The 13789-nt window shown below is 34.7% G+C and overlaps 1 protein-coding gene across 2 annotated transcripts in view; it reads right to left on the bottom strand.

The window, feature by feature from the left end:
* Positions 1–7157: 7157 nt before the first annotated feature.
* CCDC181 (coiled-coil domain containing 181) overlaps positions 7158–13789 on the bottom strand; it is a 36429-nt gene continuing 29797 nt past the window's right edge. Inside the window, exons 5-6 of one of the 2 annotated variants that reach the window (XM_041756611.1) lie at positions 9325–9476; positions 7158–7498 (exon numbers count right to left, since the gene is read on the bottom strand). In XM_041756611.1, the coding sequence (XP_041612545.1) occupies positions 7339–7498; positions 9325–9476 (312 nt within the window). In that variant the 3' untranslated portion in view covers positions 7158–7338. Of the gene's footprint in view, positions 7499–9324; positions 9480–13789 lie in introns of both variants that reach the window. The other variant, XM_041756534.1, reaches the window with a different exon arrangement.

Here is a 13789-nt window from a genome sequence, read left to right on the forward strand (position 1 = left end):
TTGTCAATAATAAATAGCTAAACAAAAGAAAAAAGAAAGAAGATCTCAAATCAACAACCTAACATTACACTGTAAGGAACTAGAAAAAGAGGAAACTAAGGCCAAAGCTAGCAAAAGGGAGGAAATCAGAGTAGAGGTAATAAAATAGAGAACAGAAAAACGATATCAAGGAAATCAAAAATTGGTTCTTTGAAAAAATACACAAAATTGACAAATCTACAGCCAGACTAAGAAAAAAAGAAGATGTAAATAACTAAAATCAGAAATGAAAGTGGAGAAATTATTATCAACATCAAATAAAAGAAAAAGGAATAATTGGGGGCACCTGAGTGGCTCAGTGGTTGAACATCTGCCTTTGCCTCAGGTAGAGTCCCACATCAAGCTCCCAGGCAGGAGCCTGCTTCTCCCTCTGCCTATGTCTCTGCTTCTACGTGTCTCGTGAATAAATTATCTTAAAAGAAAAAAGGAATGATTGTACTTCAACAAATTAAACTAGATGAAATGGACAAATCTTTAGAAATACACAACTTAGCAAAACTAAAGGATTATACACCATGGCCAAGTGGTATTTATCTCAGGAATGCAAGGGTAGTTCAACATAAGAAAACCAAGGCAATACACACACTAGAACAAAAGAGAAAAACCACATGATCATTTCACTTGATCCAGAAAGAGCATTTGTTAAAATCAAACACCCTTTTATGATAAAAACACTCAGAAAAATAGAGATCAAAGAATAGGAATAAGTAGAATAGAGGAATAAGAATAGCATTTCCTCAACTTCATTAAGGGCAATTCTGTGAAACCTACAACTAACATCATAATAGTGAAAGACTAAAAGCTATTGTCATACGATCAAGAACAAGATTAAGAAGGCCCACTATCACCACTACTATTCTGCATTATACTGGAAGTCTTAGCCAAAGTAATCAAGAAAGAAATAAAAGGAATCCAAGTTGGAAAGGAAGAAGTAAAAATATCTCAATCTATATAGAGGTAATATTCTATATAGAGAAAATTCCAAGGAATCTACCAAAAAAAAACCCCACAACCAAAAAAAAAACAACCTAGTGCTGATAAATTCAGCAAAGATGAATACACAAGATTAATTTGTGTTTGATTTTGAATATACAACCCTTAAGCAATTAAGAAAACAATCCCACTTGTAGTAGAATCCAAAAGAATAAAGTATCTGTGAATAAATTTAACTGTAGTAAAAGACTTGTACAGTGAAAACTGCAAAATTCTGTGGCACTAAATGAAAAGAAATCCCATGTTATGGATTGGGAGACAATTTTATTAAAATGGCAGTACTGCCCAAAACAACCTATAGATTCACTGCAATCTCTATCAAAATTACAATAGCCTTTTTGTGATAATGTTGTGGAATATTTAAATGTCAAATTGGTTTTCATCATTAAAGATAACTAAAAAATGCAAGACTAGTTATAATGAAATGTTAAATTATCTGGTGTATGCTGAAAGTGCTATAAGAAATTGAGACAGGATTGAATTCTCTGTTTTCTCATTTAGGGTCAAGTGGTTAAGGTGCAAATAATCAGTTGATAAGAATCTGTCTTTTGAAGCTTTAGCAGAAGCTTCTACAGTTTCCATCACACTTGTAATGTTTACCTTTGTCTTCCACCCCTTAAATGCTCTTGAATATCAAGAGTACTGTTCCTCCATACATCAGGTTCCTATATAGTCTCAAATATTTCACAATATCTACCAAGGTATGTAAATTTTATATCCCTAAAAGAAAGGATTTTGCAATTATACAGATAAGAGTCTGTGAAAAACTTCTGTACTTTAGCTTCCTCATCTGTAAAAGATTAATAGGGATGTTATAAGGATTATACCAAATTATTTATGTAAAGCATTCACAATACCATGCATATTATAAACTCTCAAAAAGAACTAGCTAATTTTGTAACATACCAAAATTGGATGCATAATTGTTATATTCTTTTTTTAATTCAATTTGCCAACATATAGTACATCATTAGTTTCAGATGTAGTTTTTAATAATTCATGAGTTGCGTATAACACCCAGTGCTCATCACATCTTGTCCCCTCCATAATGCCTCTCATCCAGTTACCCATCCCTACCTCTCCTTCAGCAACTCTCCATTTGTTTCCCAGAGTCAAGATTCCTTCATGGTTTGTCTTTCCTCTCTGATATGATTTTTTCCCAGTTTCTGCTTTTTTTTTTTTTTATGGTCCCTTGCACTATTTCTTATATTCTGCATGAGTGAAACCATCTAATTGTCTTTCTCTGACTGATTTATTTCAATTAGCATATTACCCCCCAGTTCCATCCACATCCTTGTAAATGGTAGGTAGTCATCCTTTCTGATGGCTGAGTAATATTCCTTGTATATATATACCATGTCATCTTTATCCATTCATCTGTCAAAGGACATCTTGGCTCCTTCCACAGCTTGTCTACTGTGGACATTGCTGCTATGAACATTGGAGTGTGGGTGCCCTTTCAGATCACTACATTTGTATTTGGGGGATAAATACCCAGTAGTGCAATTGCTGGGTTGTAGAGTAGCTCTATTTTTAACTTTTTGAGGAAACTCCATACCTTTTTCCAGAGTGGCAGTACCAGCTTGCATTCCCACCAACAGCAGGAATTTGTTATTTCCTGTTTTGTTAACTGTAGCCATTCTAACTGATATAAAGTGGTATCTCATTGTGGTTTTGATTTATATTCCCTGATGACAAGTGATGTGGAACATTTTTTCATGTGTCTGTTGGCCATTTTTAGTCTTCTTTAGAGAAGTGTCTGCTCATGTCTAATGCCCATTTCTTGACTATATTGTATGTTTTTTGGATGTTGAGTTTGAGAAGTTCTTTATAGATCTTGAATACTAGCCCTTTATCAGCTAAGACATTTGCAAATATCTTCTCTCATTCTATCGGTTGCCTTTTAGTTTTGTTGACTGTTTCCTTTGCTGTGCAAAGGACTTCTTGATGAAGTCCTAACAGTTCGTTATTGCTTTTGTTTCCCTTGTCTTTATAGAAACGTTTAGCAAGAAGTTGCTGTGGCAAAAGCCAAAAAGGTTGCCACTGTGTTCTCTAGGATTTTGATGGATTCCTATCTCACATTTAGGTCTTTCATTCATTTTGAATTTATCTTTCTGTATGTTGTAAGAGAGTGGTCTAGTTTCATTCCTCTACATGTTGCTGTCCAATTTTCCCAACACCCATTTCTTGAAGAGACTCTTTTATTTCGATTGGATATTCTTTCCTGCTTTGTTAAAGATTAGTTGACCATAGAGTTGACTGTCCATTTCTGGGTTCTCTATTCTGTTCCATTGATCTATGTGTCTGTTTTTGTGCCAATACCATGCTGTCTTGATGATCACAGCTTTGTAATATAACTTGAAGTCAGTCATTGTGATGCTCCCAGCTTTTTTTTTTTTTTTCAACATTACTCTGGAGATTCAGGGTCTTTTCTGGTTCCATACAGATCTTAGGATGATTTGTTCCAACTCTATGAAAAATTTTGACTGTATTTTGATAGGGATCGCATTAAGTGTGTACATTACTTGGGGTAGCATAGACATTTTCACAATATTTATTCCTCCAATCCATGAGTATGGACTGTTTTTCAATTTCTTTACATCTTATTCAATTTCCTTTATTATTGTTCTGTACAGATCCTTTAACTCTTTGTTTAGGTATTTACCTATTCCTAGGTATCTTATGGGTTTTGGTGCAGTTGTAAATGTGATCGATTCCTTAATTTCTCTTTCTTCAGTCTCATTGTTAGTGAGAAAGGCCACTAATTTCTGTGCATTGATTTTGTATCCTATCACAGTGCTGAATTACTGTATGAGTTCTAGCAATTTTGGGGTGGAATCTTTTGGGTTCTCCATATACAGTATCAAGTCATCTGCAAAGAGTGAGTTTGACTTCTTCTTTGCCAATATGAATGTCTTTTATTTATTTTTGCTGTCTGATTGCTGAGGCTAGGATTTCTAGTACTATGTTGAACAGCAGTGGTGATAGAAGCCATCCTTGCCATGTTTCCAACTTTAGGGGGAAAGCTCTCAGTTTTTCCCCATTGAGAATGATATTTGCTGTGGGCTTTTCATATATGGCTTTTATGATACTGAGGTATGTTCCCTCTATTCCTTAAGTTTGAAGAGTTTTTTAAATCAAGAAAGGATACTGTATCTTGTCAAATTCTTTCTCTGCATTGAGAGGATCATATGGTTCTTGTCTTTTATTAATGTGATTTATCATATTGATTGATTTGTGGATGTTGAACCACCCTTGCATCCCAAGGATAAATCCCACTTGGTCATGGTGAATAATCCTTTTAATGTACTCTTGGATCCTATTGGCTAGTATCTTGGTGAGTATTTTGACATCCATGTTCATCAGGGATATTGGTCTGTAATTCTTTTTTTGATGGGGTCTCTGTCTGGTTTGGGGATCAAGGTAATGCTGGCCTCATAGAATGAGTTTGGAAGTTTTCTTTCCATTTCTATCTTTTGAAACAGCTTCAGGAGAATAGGTATTACTTCTTTAAATGCTTGGCAGAATTCTTCTGGGAAGCCATCTGGCCCTGGACTCTTGGTTTTAGGGAAGTTTTTGATGACTGCTTCAATTTCCTTGCTGGTTATTGGTCTGTTCAGGTTTACTGTTTCTTCCTGTATCATTTTTGGTAGTTTATAAGTTTCTAAGAATGCATCCATTTCTTCCAGATTGCCTAACATGTTGGCATCTAGTTGCTTATAATATAGTCTTCCAATTGTTTGTATTTTTTCAGTGTTGGTTGTGATTTCTCCTCTTTCATTCTGTGTCTTTTCTCTTTTCTTTTGGATACATATGGTTAGGGGTTTATCTATATTATTAATTATTTCAAAGAACCAGCTTCTAGTTTTGTTGATCTGTTCTCCTATTCTTCTGGTTTCTATTTCATTGATTTCTGCTCTAATCTTTACTATTTCTCTTCTACTGCTTGGTTTAGTCTTTATTTGCTATTCTTTCTCCAGCTCCTTTAGGTGTAAAGTTAGCTTGTGTATTTGATATTTTTCTAATTTTTTGATAGAGGCTTATATTCAAATATACTTCCCTCTTACAACTGCCTTTGTTGTATCACAAAGGTTTTTAACAGTTATGCTTTCATTTTCATTAGTTTGTATGAATCTTAATAATTTTCTGGTTGACCCCTTCTTTAGTAGGATGCTTTTTGACCTCCAAGTGTTTAAGTTCCTCCCAAATTTCCTCTTGAGATTGAGTTCAAGTTTCAAAGCATTGTGGTCTGAAAATATGCAGGGAATAATACCAATCTTTTTGTATTGGTTGAGAAGTGATTTGTGATCTATTCTGAAGAAAGTTCCATGTGCACTTGAGAAGAATGTGTATTTTGTTGCATTATTAGGACAGAATGTTCTGTATATATCCATGAAGTCCATCTGGTCCAGTGTGTCATTCAAAGGCCTTGTTTCTTTGTTGATCTTCGCTTAGATGACCTGTCCATTGCTGTGAGTGGGGTGTTGAAGTCCCCTACTATCAATGTATTATTGTCTATGTGTTTCTTTACTTTGGATTATAAATTATTTAAGATAATTAAACAAATTAGGAGCATTAATATTGCTCCCAAATTAGGAGCATTAATATTTATGATTATTAGATCTTAGTGGATAGACCCTTTAAGTATGATATAGTGTCCCTCTTCATCTCTTACTACAGCCTTTGGTTTAAAATCTAATTTATCTGATATGAGGATTGCTACCCCAGCTTTCTTTTGAAGTCCATTTGCACAAGAAATTGTTCACCTCCTCAATTTCAGTCTGTAGGTGTCATTAGGTCTAAAATGAGTCTCTTGTGGAGAGCATATGGATGGGTCTTGCTTTTTTCCCAATCTGATAGCCTGTGTCTTTTGATTGGAGCATTTAGCCCATTTACATTCAGAGTCACTACTGAAAGATATGAATTTAGTGCCATGGTATTACCTGTACAGTCCCTGCTTCTGCAAATTGTTTCTCATTTGTTACTCTTGGGCAACCTCTTTGCTTACAGGATGCCCCTTAATATTTCTTGCAAGGCTGGCTTGGTGGTCACGTATTCTTTAAGTTTCTGTTTGTCCTAGAAGCTCTTTATCTCTCCTCCCATTCTGAATGACAGCCTTGCTGAATAAAGTATTCTTGGCTGCATGTTTTTCTCATTTAGTACTCTGAATATATCATGCCAGCTCTTTTTGGCCTGCCAGGTCTTTGTGGAGAGGTCTGCTGTCAATCTAATATTTCTCCCTCTGTATGTTAGGAATCTCTTGTCTCAAGCTGCATTCAGGATTTTCTCTTTATCTCTGAAATTTGCAAGCTTCACTATTATATGTTGGGGTGTTGATCTATTTTTATTGATTTTGGGAGATGTCCTCTCTACCTCTTGGATACAAATTCCTGTTTCCTTCCCCAGATTAAGGAAGTCCTCAGCTATGATTTGTTCAAATATACCTTCTGGTTCTCTCTCTCTCTCTCTCTCTCTCTGCCCCCTCAGGAATTCTAATAATTCTGATTTTTTTTTTTTAAACGGCATCACATCTCTCACAGCCTGTCTTCATTGGCTATTAGTTGTTTTTCTCTTTTCCTAAGCTTCCTTACTTTCCATCAACTTGTCTTTAGGTCACTTATTCTCCCTTCTGCCTCATTTCCCATAGCTGTTAGAGCATCCAGTTATACTGCATCTCTGTAAGGTATTTTTTATTTCAGCCTGATTAGATCTCATTTCTGCACAAAGAGATTCTCTAGAGTCTTTTTTCAAGCCCAGCTAGTAATTTTATCATTGTTACCCTGAATACCATCTCTGCCATCTTGCCACGAACTCCTGCTTTTTTTTTTAAAGGAACACAAGAAAGTGAGCCTATCCTATTTCTTACCTTGCCACAGCTATTCAAATTAAAATTATCATAGATAGGATTTCGTATGAGGCCTCAAACCAGTCTTGTTTAAAAGGTCACTCCTTCAGCTTCGTGAAATGTTCTATCGTGATCTTTTTAAAATATTAATAGAAACCTGTTGCTTTCTTGTGTTCTTTCCAGCTAGAAATGCTAAAAATAATTTAGAAGTAAAGCAATCTAGAGTTCATTTATTGTTCAGTTTGTCGCATGGACTATGAGATGGCATATAGCACAACACTGAGAGAAAAGAAATTTATTTTGTTTAGTGTTTAAAAAAAAGACAAATTTACTGTCAGTATCACCAAAAGATAAATAGAATTTCCATAATTTAGAGTATGACCAAAGTACACAGACCATAAGAAATAATATCCAAAATTTTGAGGATAGCAGCTTCCAACTGAGGTATTGAATAGATACTTTCAGTTGTAATGATCAGTAAAACGAAAAGATTTGGCTTCTGACATGTATAGGTGGCTCTGCAGTTGTTTAGAATGCTTTGCTTCTAGTCTGAGCTGTCTAGTTCTTTCTCTGACAGCTTGTTGTTCTGCTAGTTTTTCGATCCGTTTCCTTCGTAGCCATCTGTGGAAAGAGATACAATCAGATCTGGTGAGTATCATTGTGAGTACTCTTCTTACTAAAAAGTTATTGCTATTGACTATTAAAAGAAATTGAATTTCTTTACATTGAAATACTATAGTCACAACAAAAATTACTAAAGTACTAATGAAAATTTCAGGCTTATCCCCTAGGCTCCCACAAGAGAACACAGTCACATTTGCAATCAAATACTTAAGATTAAGTATGTCTTACAATGAGACTGCTAACTAAAAAAAATTGAGTTTTGAGTAACAAACAATATTTTAGATGCGATATAGGTCCTATTATTTTTTAAATATGATTTTCTAAGCAAACAAATATTTGATAGATTTCAAATAACTTATTTTTTTTCAACTAACTGCATTCCAGAACATAACTCAATTAGGTTAAGAATCCCAGCATGCAGAAATGTTGCCTTGCTCTTCTTGGTAAAGACACTAATGAGCTCTTGGCTTCTTAGTGCATTAAAATAGTCCTTCTTTAAAATGGAAGAATAAGCCTAAGCACAAAAACATCCAAAAAAGGTAAAGGAAGAGTCCACATTCAAACAAATCTAAATCTATAAACCTTGCTTGCTTAGGTAAAGTAACTTAAAAAAAAAAAAACAACCGTACACACATATGACAGTGTACATGGTTCACGTGTGCATATACATTTGTTTTCATAAATAACTCTATACAACTAAATACTGTGTCAGTAGAAGAGATTTAAGCATCATAAGCCAATGTTGTGTGGTCCCAAATTGGACACTAGTTTGAGCAAATTAACTGTAGTCATTTAGGGGTCCATTGGGAAAAATATAATTATGGGCTGGATATTAGATGAGATCATTAATAAAAATAAGCAGATTACAGAACAGTATAAACATATAATCTCAAATTTGTATTTTAAAATTCTAAATATAATGTATACAGAAATATTTAAAAGATATGCAGTAAGGTACTGATTTCTAGATGATGAAAATGTGACTTTTCTCCCTCCATTTCTACAATGTTCATTTACTGCTTCTGTTATAATAAAGAATTATACATATAGGTGTTTTAAAAAAAAGGAAGAAAGCAAAGGAACAAAAGATTGGAAGGAAGGAATGAAGAAAGGAAGGAAGGGAGGGAAGGAAGGAAGTAACTTCAAGCAACTGGATTCAATATTCACTCCCTCTCCCAAGGCTTGCTGACAGAATTATGAAACCAGGTCTGTTTCCTCACAATTAGCAATGTGATATAAAGTCTTAATCAGATAACTGAAAAGTTCAGGTTTGCCTCAAATTACCATAGTGTGTGCCCAAATCCCCTTTTCAGTTTGGCCTATACAGAACTTCCTTCTCAGCCTGACTGTCTTTCTATACAGAAAAATATTTTTTGGAAAATGCAACTAACTATTCAGTTGTTCTAAGGAATGTGTTGGAGTAGTTATACACCATCTTTCCCATTTCCCTTGAGAAATGAACAAAATTACTAAGGAATGGTAGGCTATCAAAGGTTGTCAGACTGGTTAAATATAAAATAATTTTGGTATTGAAAATATCTTGAAGAAAGAAAGAATGATATATAGATATTATGTAAAATATGGAGTTAAAGAATTTTCTCAAAGTTTTAAAAGTGTGGATCTAAAATTGAATAGACATGTAATATAAGAGAGAAAGTATTTTGTGGGTTTTATTTTTTTTAATTTTTATTTATTTATTTATTTATTTATTTATTTATTTATTTATTTATTTTAAATTGTGGGTTTTATTTTAAACTTTATTGACTATACAGCTCTCTGAAATGACTGTGAAGAGAGGGAACCATGCCCAGCCTGTGACTTACTGTTTGAAGGCCCGCTCACGGCCCTCTGTTCCTTTAAGGAAGAATAAGCATTCCTCTTGCTTTCGTAGTTCTTCTGTCTTTCTTTCTTTCAACTGCTCTTCATGCTTTTTTTTAAGCCATAATCGAAAAGCTTGTTGTGGATCTCTGTTTTCCTGCTGATGACAAAAACAATATTTGTTTAAATAAACCAAAACTACTTTTTGAGCCCTGCCTATAAGACCCTACTAGAATACATGTTCCATTCATCAATTTTTCATAATAATGCCAACCTCACTACCTGCACTCCTAGTATCCAAACAAAATATATTCAAATATATTCAGCTTTGAACCTGCAACACTGATCTCTGTCAGATAATTCAACACTGAATTCCCTGCCATCTGGCATCCTTCAAAAGTCAATTTATTGAGGTAATCAATAAGTGAAGAAGGTTAAATGCAGTGATTTGCAAACATGACTGATGCAAAATGATGCAAGCATTGACAAATAATTTTTCACAATGGCATAAAAAAATAAAACAGGGTTGAAGAAAGATTGGGATAGACCATATGAACAGAGTTGAGGTCTTTGTAGCAATTCCTGAAGGCACTCCCTGGAATGCAGTTTGAAAACTAAAACCAAAACTTCTGTTATTCATCCTTTCTTTTAAATTCTACCTCTGTTTTTACTTTTAAGAGCATCTAACTGAAAAATCCATTTCCAAATTGTAATTACTCTTATGGAAGATGGCCATAAGGATTTGCAGCCATAAAAATTTTCTTATAAGGATATCAGCCATGATGATTTTGTCATAAGTAAAAGCTAGTGGAAGTAGCTTATTTTATGGTTCCTTAAACTTCATGGTGGATATCATATTCTGGGAGTTTTTAAAAGCTGAAAGAGCTCTCATTTGGCAGAATAAAGAAAGCAATGGGACAGATTTGGGGCATGTCTCATTATTTGGATTCCTGGCTAAAACACAAAGGGAAGAATGCATTCATTTCATACTTTCCCCAAATATGAGCTCAATGAGAGGTCCACTTCCTATACCTTGCATTTTCCTTTATTTATCACTCACATTGCCAAGTATGTTCCAGTTTAATTTATATAATTTATATAACCTAGCATCATTGATGTACAATGCTGAAGTTTGTGAAGATGTTCTATGGATGACTTAAAGGATCATTGCTGAACACTCAGCAGTCTGGGAATGCCTAGAGATGATCAGAAAGTGTTCATTCTGGAATTATAGATCAAAAGAGTCAGGGATTAAGAGGTGAACAGGATTGATTGGTAGCACTGTTCATTTATTCATTCAGCAGATATTTATAGAGTATCTACAGGCACAAAAGTACCGGGTTGCATCAATGAAAAAAAAAAAAACCAGAGATCCCTTTCTCATATATTCTATGATTGCACTGTATAACACAGTGTCCACTAGTCACAGGTAGCTATACTTAAATAAAGTTTAAAATTCAGTACCTCAGTCACATTAGCTACTTTTCAAGTGCTTAATAGCCGCATTGTGGCAGTGACTACTTCATTGGAGAGTGCAGATATAAAGCATTTCCTTCATCACAGAAAGTTGTATTGAGCAGTGTTATTCTGAGGAGAAAGGTTGCATGTAGACAGAAAGTGAATAAGTTATGGGATGTCAGGAGATAGAGTATTTCAAGCAGTGGTCACAGTAATACATAAAGAAGGAGTTCTTAACTGGCTATCATCCTAGCATTCAGCACAGAAAGAATAGGCAAAAAAAGCCCATCTCTCATTCCTTCCCTGCATACTTGAAAAACTGCTGCTTGAGGGTCAGACTTCTAATTTAGAATGCATCTAAAGGCTAGCTTTCACCATTCCCAAGGACCACAAAAGCTGTTGACACCTCTGCTGTTGTCTCCTTATAGCCTGCTCCAAGTAGCCAATATCTCCCATGAAAGAGATCTACAAATGTCGGTTGCACCCAAATTTTTATGGCTGAAACCCAAAGAACAGGTTCCTAGGTCACCTGAAACTAATAGCCACTGAAACTTCCATTCATGAGTCCCACAAGATGGTAGCAATAAATAAGGAGATCTTAATGGTCACAGGAACATCACCCCTGCAGATATACACCTGGACCCAGTGCCAACGGAACAGGGAAAAACACCCATCTCCCAGTTTCTCCATAGAAGGGGCTTGACCACATACCTTCCCAGCTATACCAGAGAGCCTGGCTTCCACTTAGCTTGCACTTAGGTGTTGAATATGATGTATCTTGGTATACCCTCAAAAACTGGGAGCCAGTAAAAACAAACAAAGCAGTTTGTGCCATTACAAAGGTTTGAGTAACAATTAGGACATCAGAAGGAGGTGACTGATGAGAGTGATCTCCTATATGAGAGTACTCTGTGAAGACTGGAAGAGGTGGCTGTTTTATCTAATGTGTAGAGACGAATGCAAAGAGTCATGGAAAATGAAGACATAGAGGAATATGTTCCAAACAAAAGAACAAGATAAATCTCCAGAAATGGATCTTAATGACACAAATAAATGACTTACCTGATAAGGAGTTCAAAATAACAATCATAAAGATGCTCACCAAGATCAAGAAAGCAATGCAGAAACAATGAGAATTACAAAAGAAAGACAGAAAACATTTTAAAAGGACCAAAGAGAAATTACAGGGCTGAAGAATATAATAACTGAACTGAAAAACTGAGAAGTTCAAAAGCAGATTAGATCAATTGGAAAAAAGGATCAGTGAACTTGAAAGCAAGAATTCATCTAATCAGAGGAACAAAAAGGATATTTTTAAGAGTGATAAAAGCTTAAAAAACTTATGGGATACCACCAAATGGAAGAACATACACATCATTGGGCTCCCACAAGTGTACAGAGAGAGAAAATCTCAAAAGCAGCAAGAGAAAATCCATTTGTGACATAAAGGTAATCTCCATGAGGAGAATTTCCAGCAGAAACCTTGCAGTCCTCAAGATATGATGAGGGATGCCTGGGTGGTTCAGTGGTTAGGCATCTACCTTCAGCTCAGGGCGTGATCCTGGAGTCCCAGGATCGAGTCCCACATCAGGCTCCCTGCATGGAACCTGCTACTCCCTCTGCCTATGTCTCTGCCTCTGTGTGTGTGTGTGTGTCTCTCATGAATAAATAAATAAAATCTTTTAAAAATGTGATGATACATTCAATGTACTCAAAGAAAAAACTGTGAAGTAAAAATACTCTACCTGGCAGAGATGTCCAACAGAATTGAAGAGAAATAAAAGCTTCTTAGACAAACAAAAGCCAGAGATGTTCATCTCAACTAGCCTTATAAGAAATGTTGTAATGAAAGGATGCCAATTAGTAGCAAAACATACATGAAAGTATAAAATTTACTGGCAAAAATAGAGTTAAGATCAGAACACTCTAATATAATGGTGGTGGGTAAATCACTTATCACTCTAGTATGAAGGTTAAAAGATAAAAGTATTAAAAAATAACTGTAACCACAACAGACTGTTATAAATACAAGATGTTTTATGAAAGTCTTATGGTAATCACAAAGCAAAAACTTGTAGTAGATATACAGAAGATAAAGAGCAAGAATCAAAGCCTACCACTACAAAAAATTCATCAAATCACAAAGGAAAATAATAAGAGTAGAACAATGGAACAAAGTAATTACAAAACAACCAGAAAACATTTAATGAAATGGCAGTAGTAGTTCCATGCCTATCAATAATTACTTTAATGCAAAGGGATATAAAAAAAAGTCCTAACTATATACTGCCTAAAGAGACTAAATTCAGCTTTAGCACACACATAAACTGAAATTGAAGCGATGGAAAAAGATATTCCATGTAAACAGAAACCAAACGGAGAAGGGATAATTATATCAGACAAAATAAACATTAAGCCAAAACAAAAACTTGTCTCTGCAAAAAGAGACAAATAAGATCATTATCTAATGATAAAGGGGCCAATTCATCAAAAGGATAATAATTATAAGTATCTATTCACCAACACTGAAATACCGAAACATATAAAGCAACAATTAACAGATCAAAAAAGAAAAATATACAGAATAAAATAATAGAGGATTTCAATATCCCACTTTCAATGATGGATAGATAATCCAGAAAAAAAATCAATAAGAAAACACTGGAATTAAACTACATGTTAGATCAGATAGACCTACAAGACATTTACAGAACATTCTATCCAATAGAACATTCTATCCAATGTCTTCCGGGACATTCTCCAGAAGGAGTCATATGTTACGCCACAAAACAAGTGTAACAAATTTAAAAAGACTGAAATCATACAAATTATCTTTTCCAACCACAATGATTTGAAGCTAGAAATCAACTGCAAAAAGAAAACTGGAAAATTCACAATATGTGATTAAACAACATGCACCTAAACAATAATGTGTCAAGAAATCAAATGGGAAATAAAAAAATATTTTGAGATAAATGCAATGGTAACACAATGTATAAAAACTTATGGGCA

This window comes from Vulpes lagopus, chromosome 1 (genome assembly GCF_018345385.1).
Source record: "Vulpes lagopus strain Blue_001 chromosome 1, ASM1834538v1, whole genome shotgun sequence".
NCBI classification, from domain to species: domain Eukaryota; kingdom Metazoa; phylum Chordata; class Mammalia; order Carnivora; family Canidae; genus Vulpes; species Vulpes lagopus.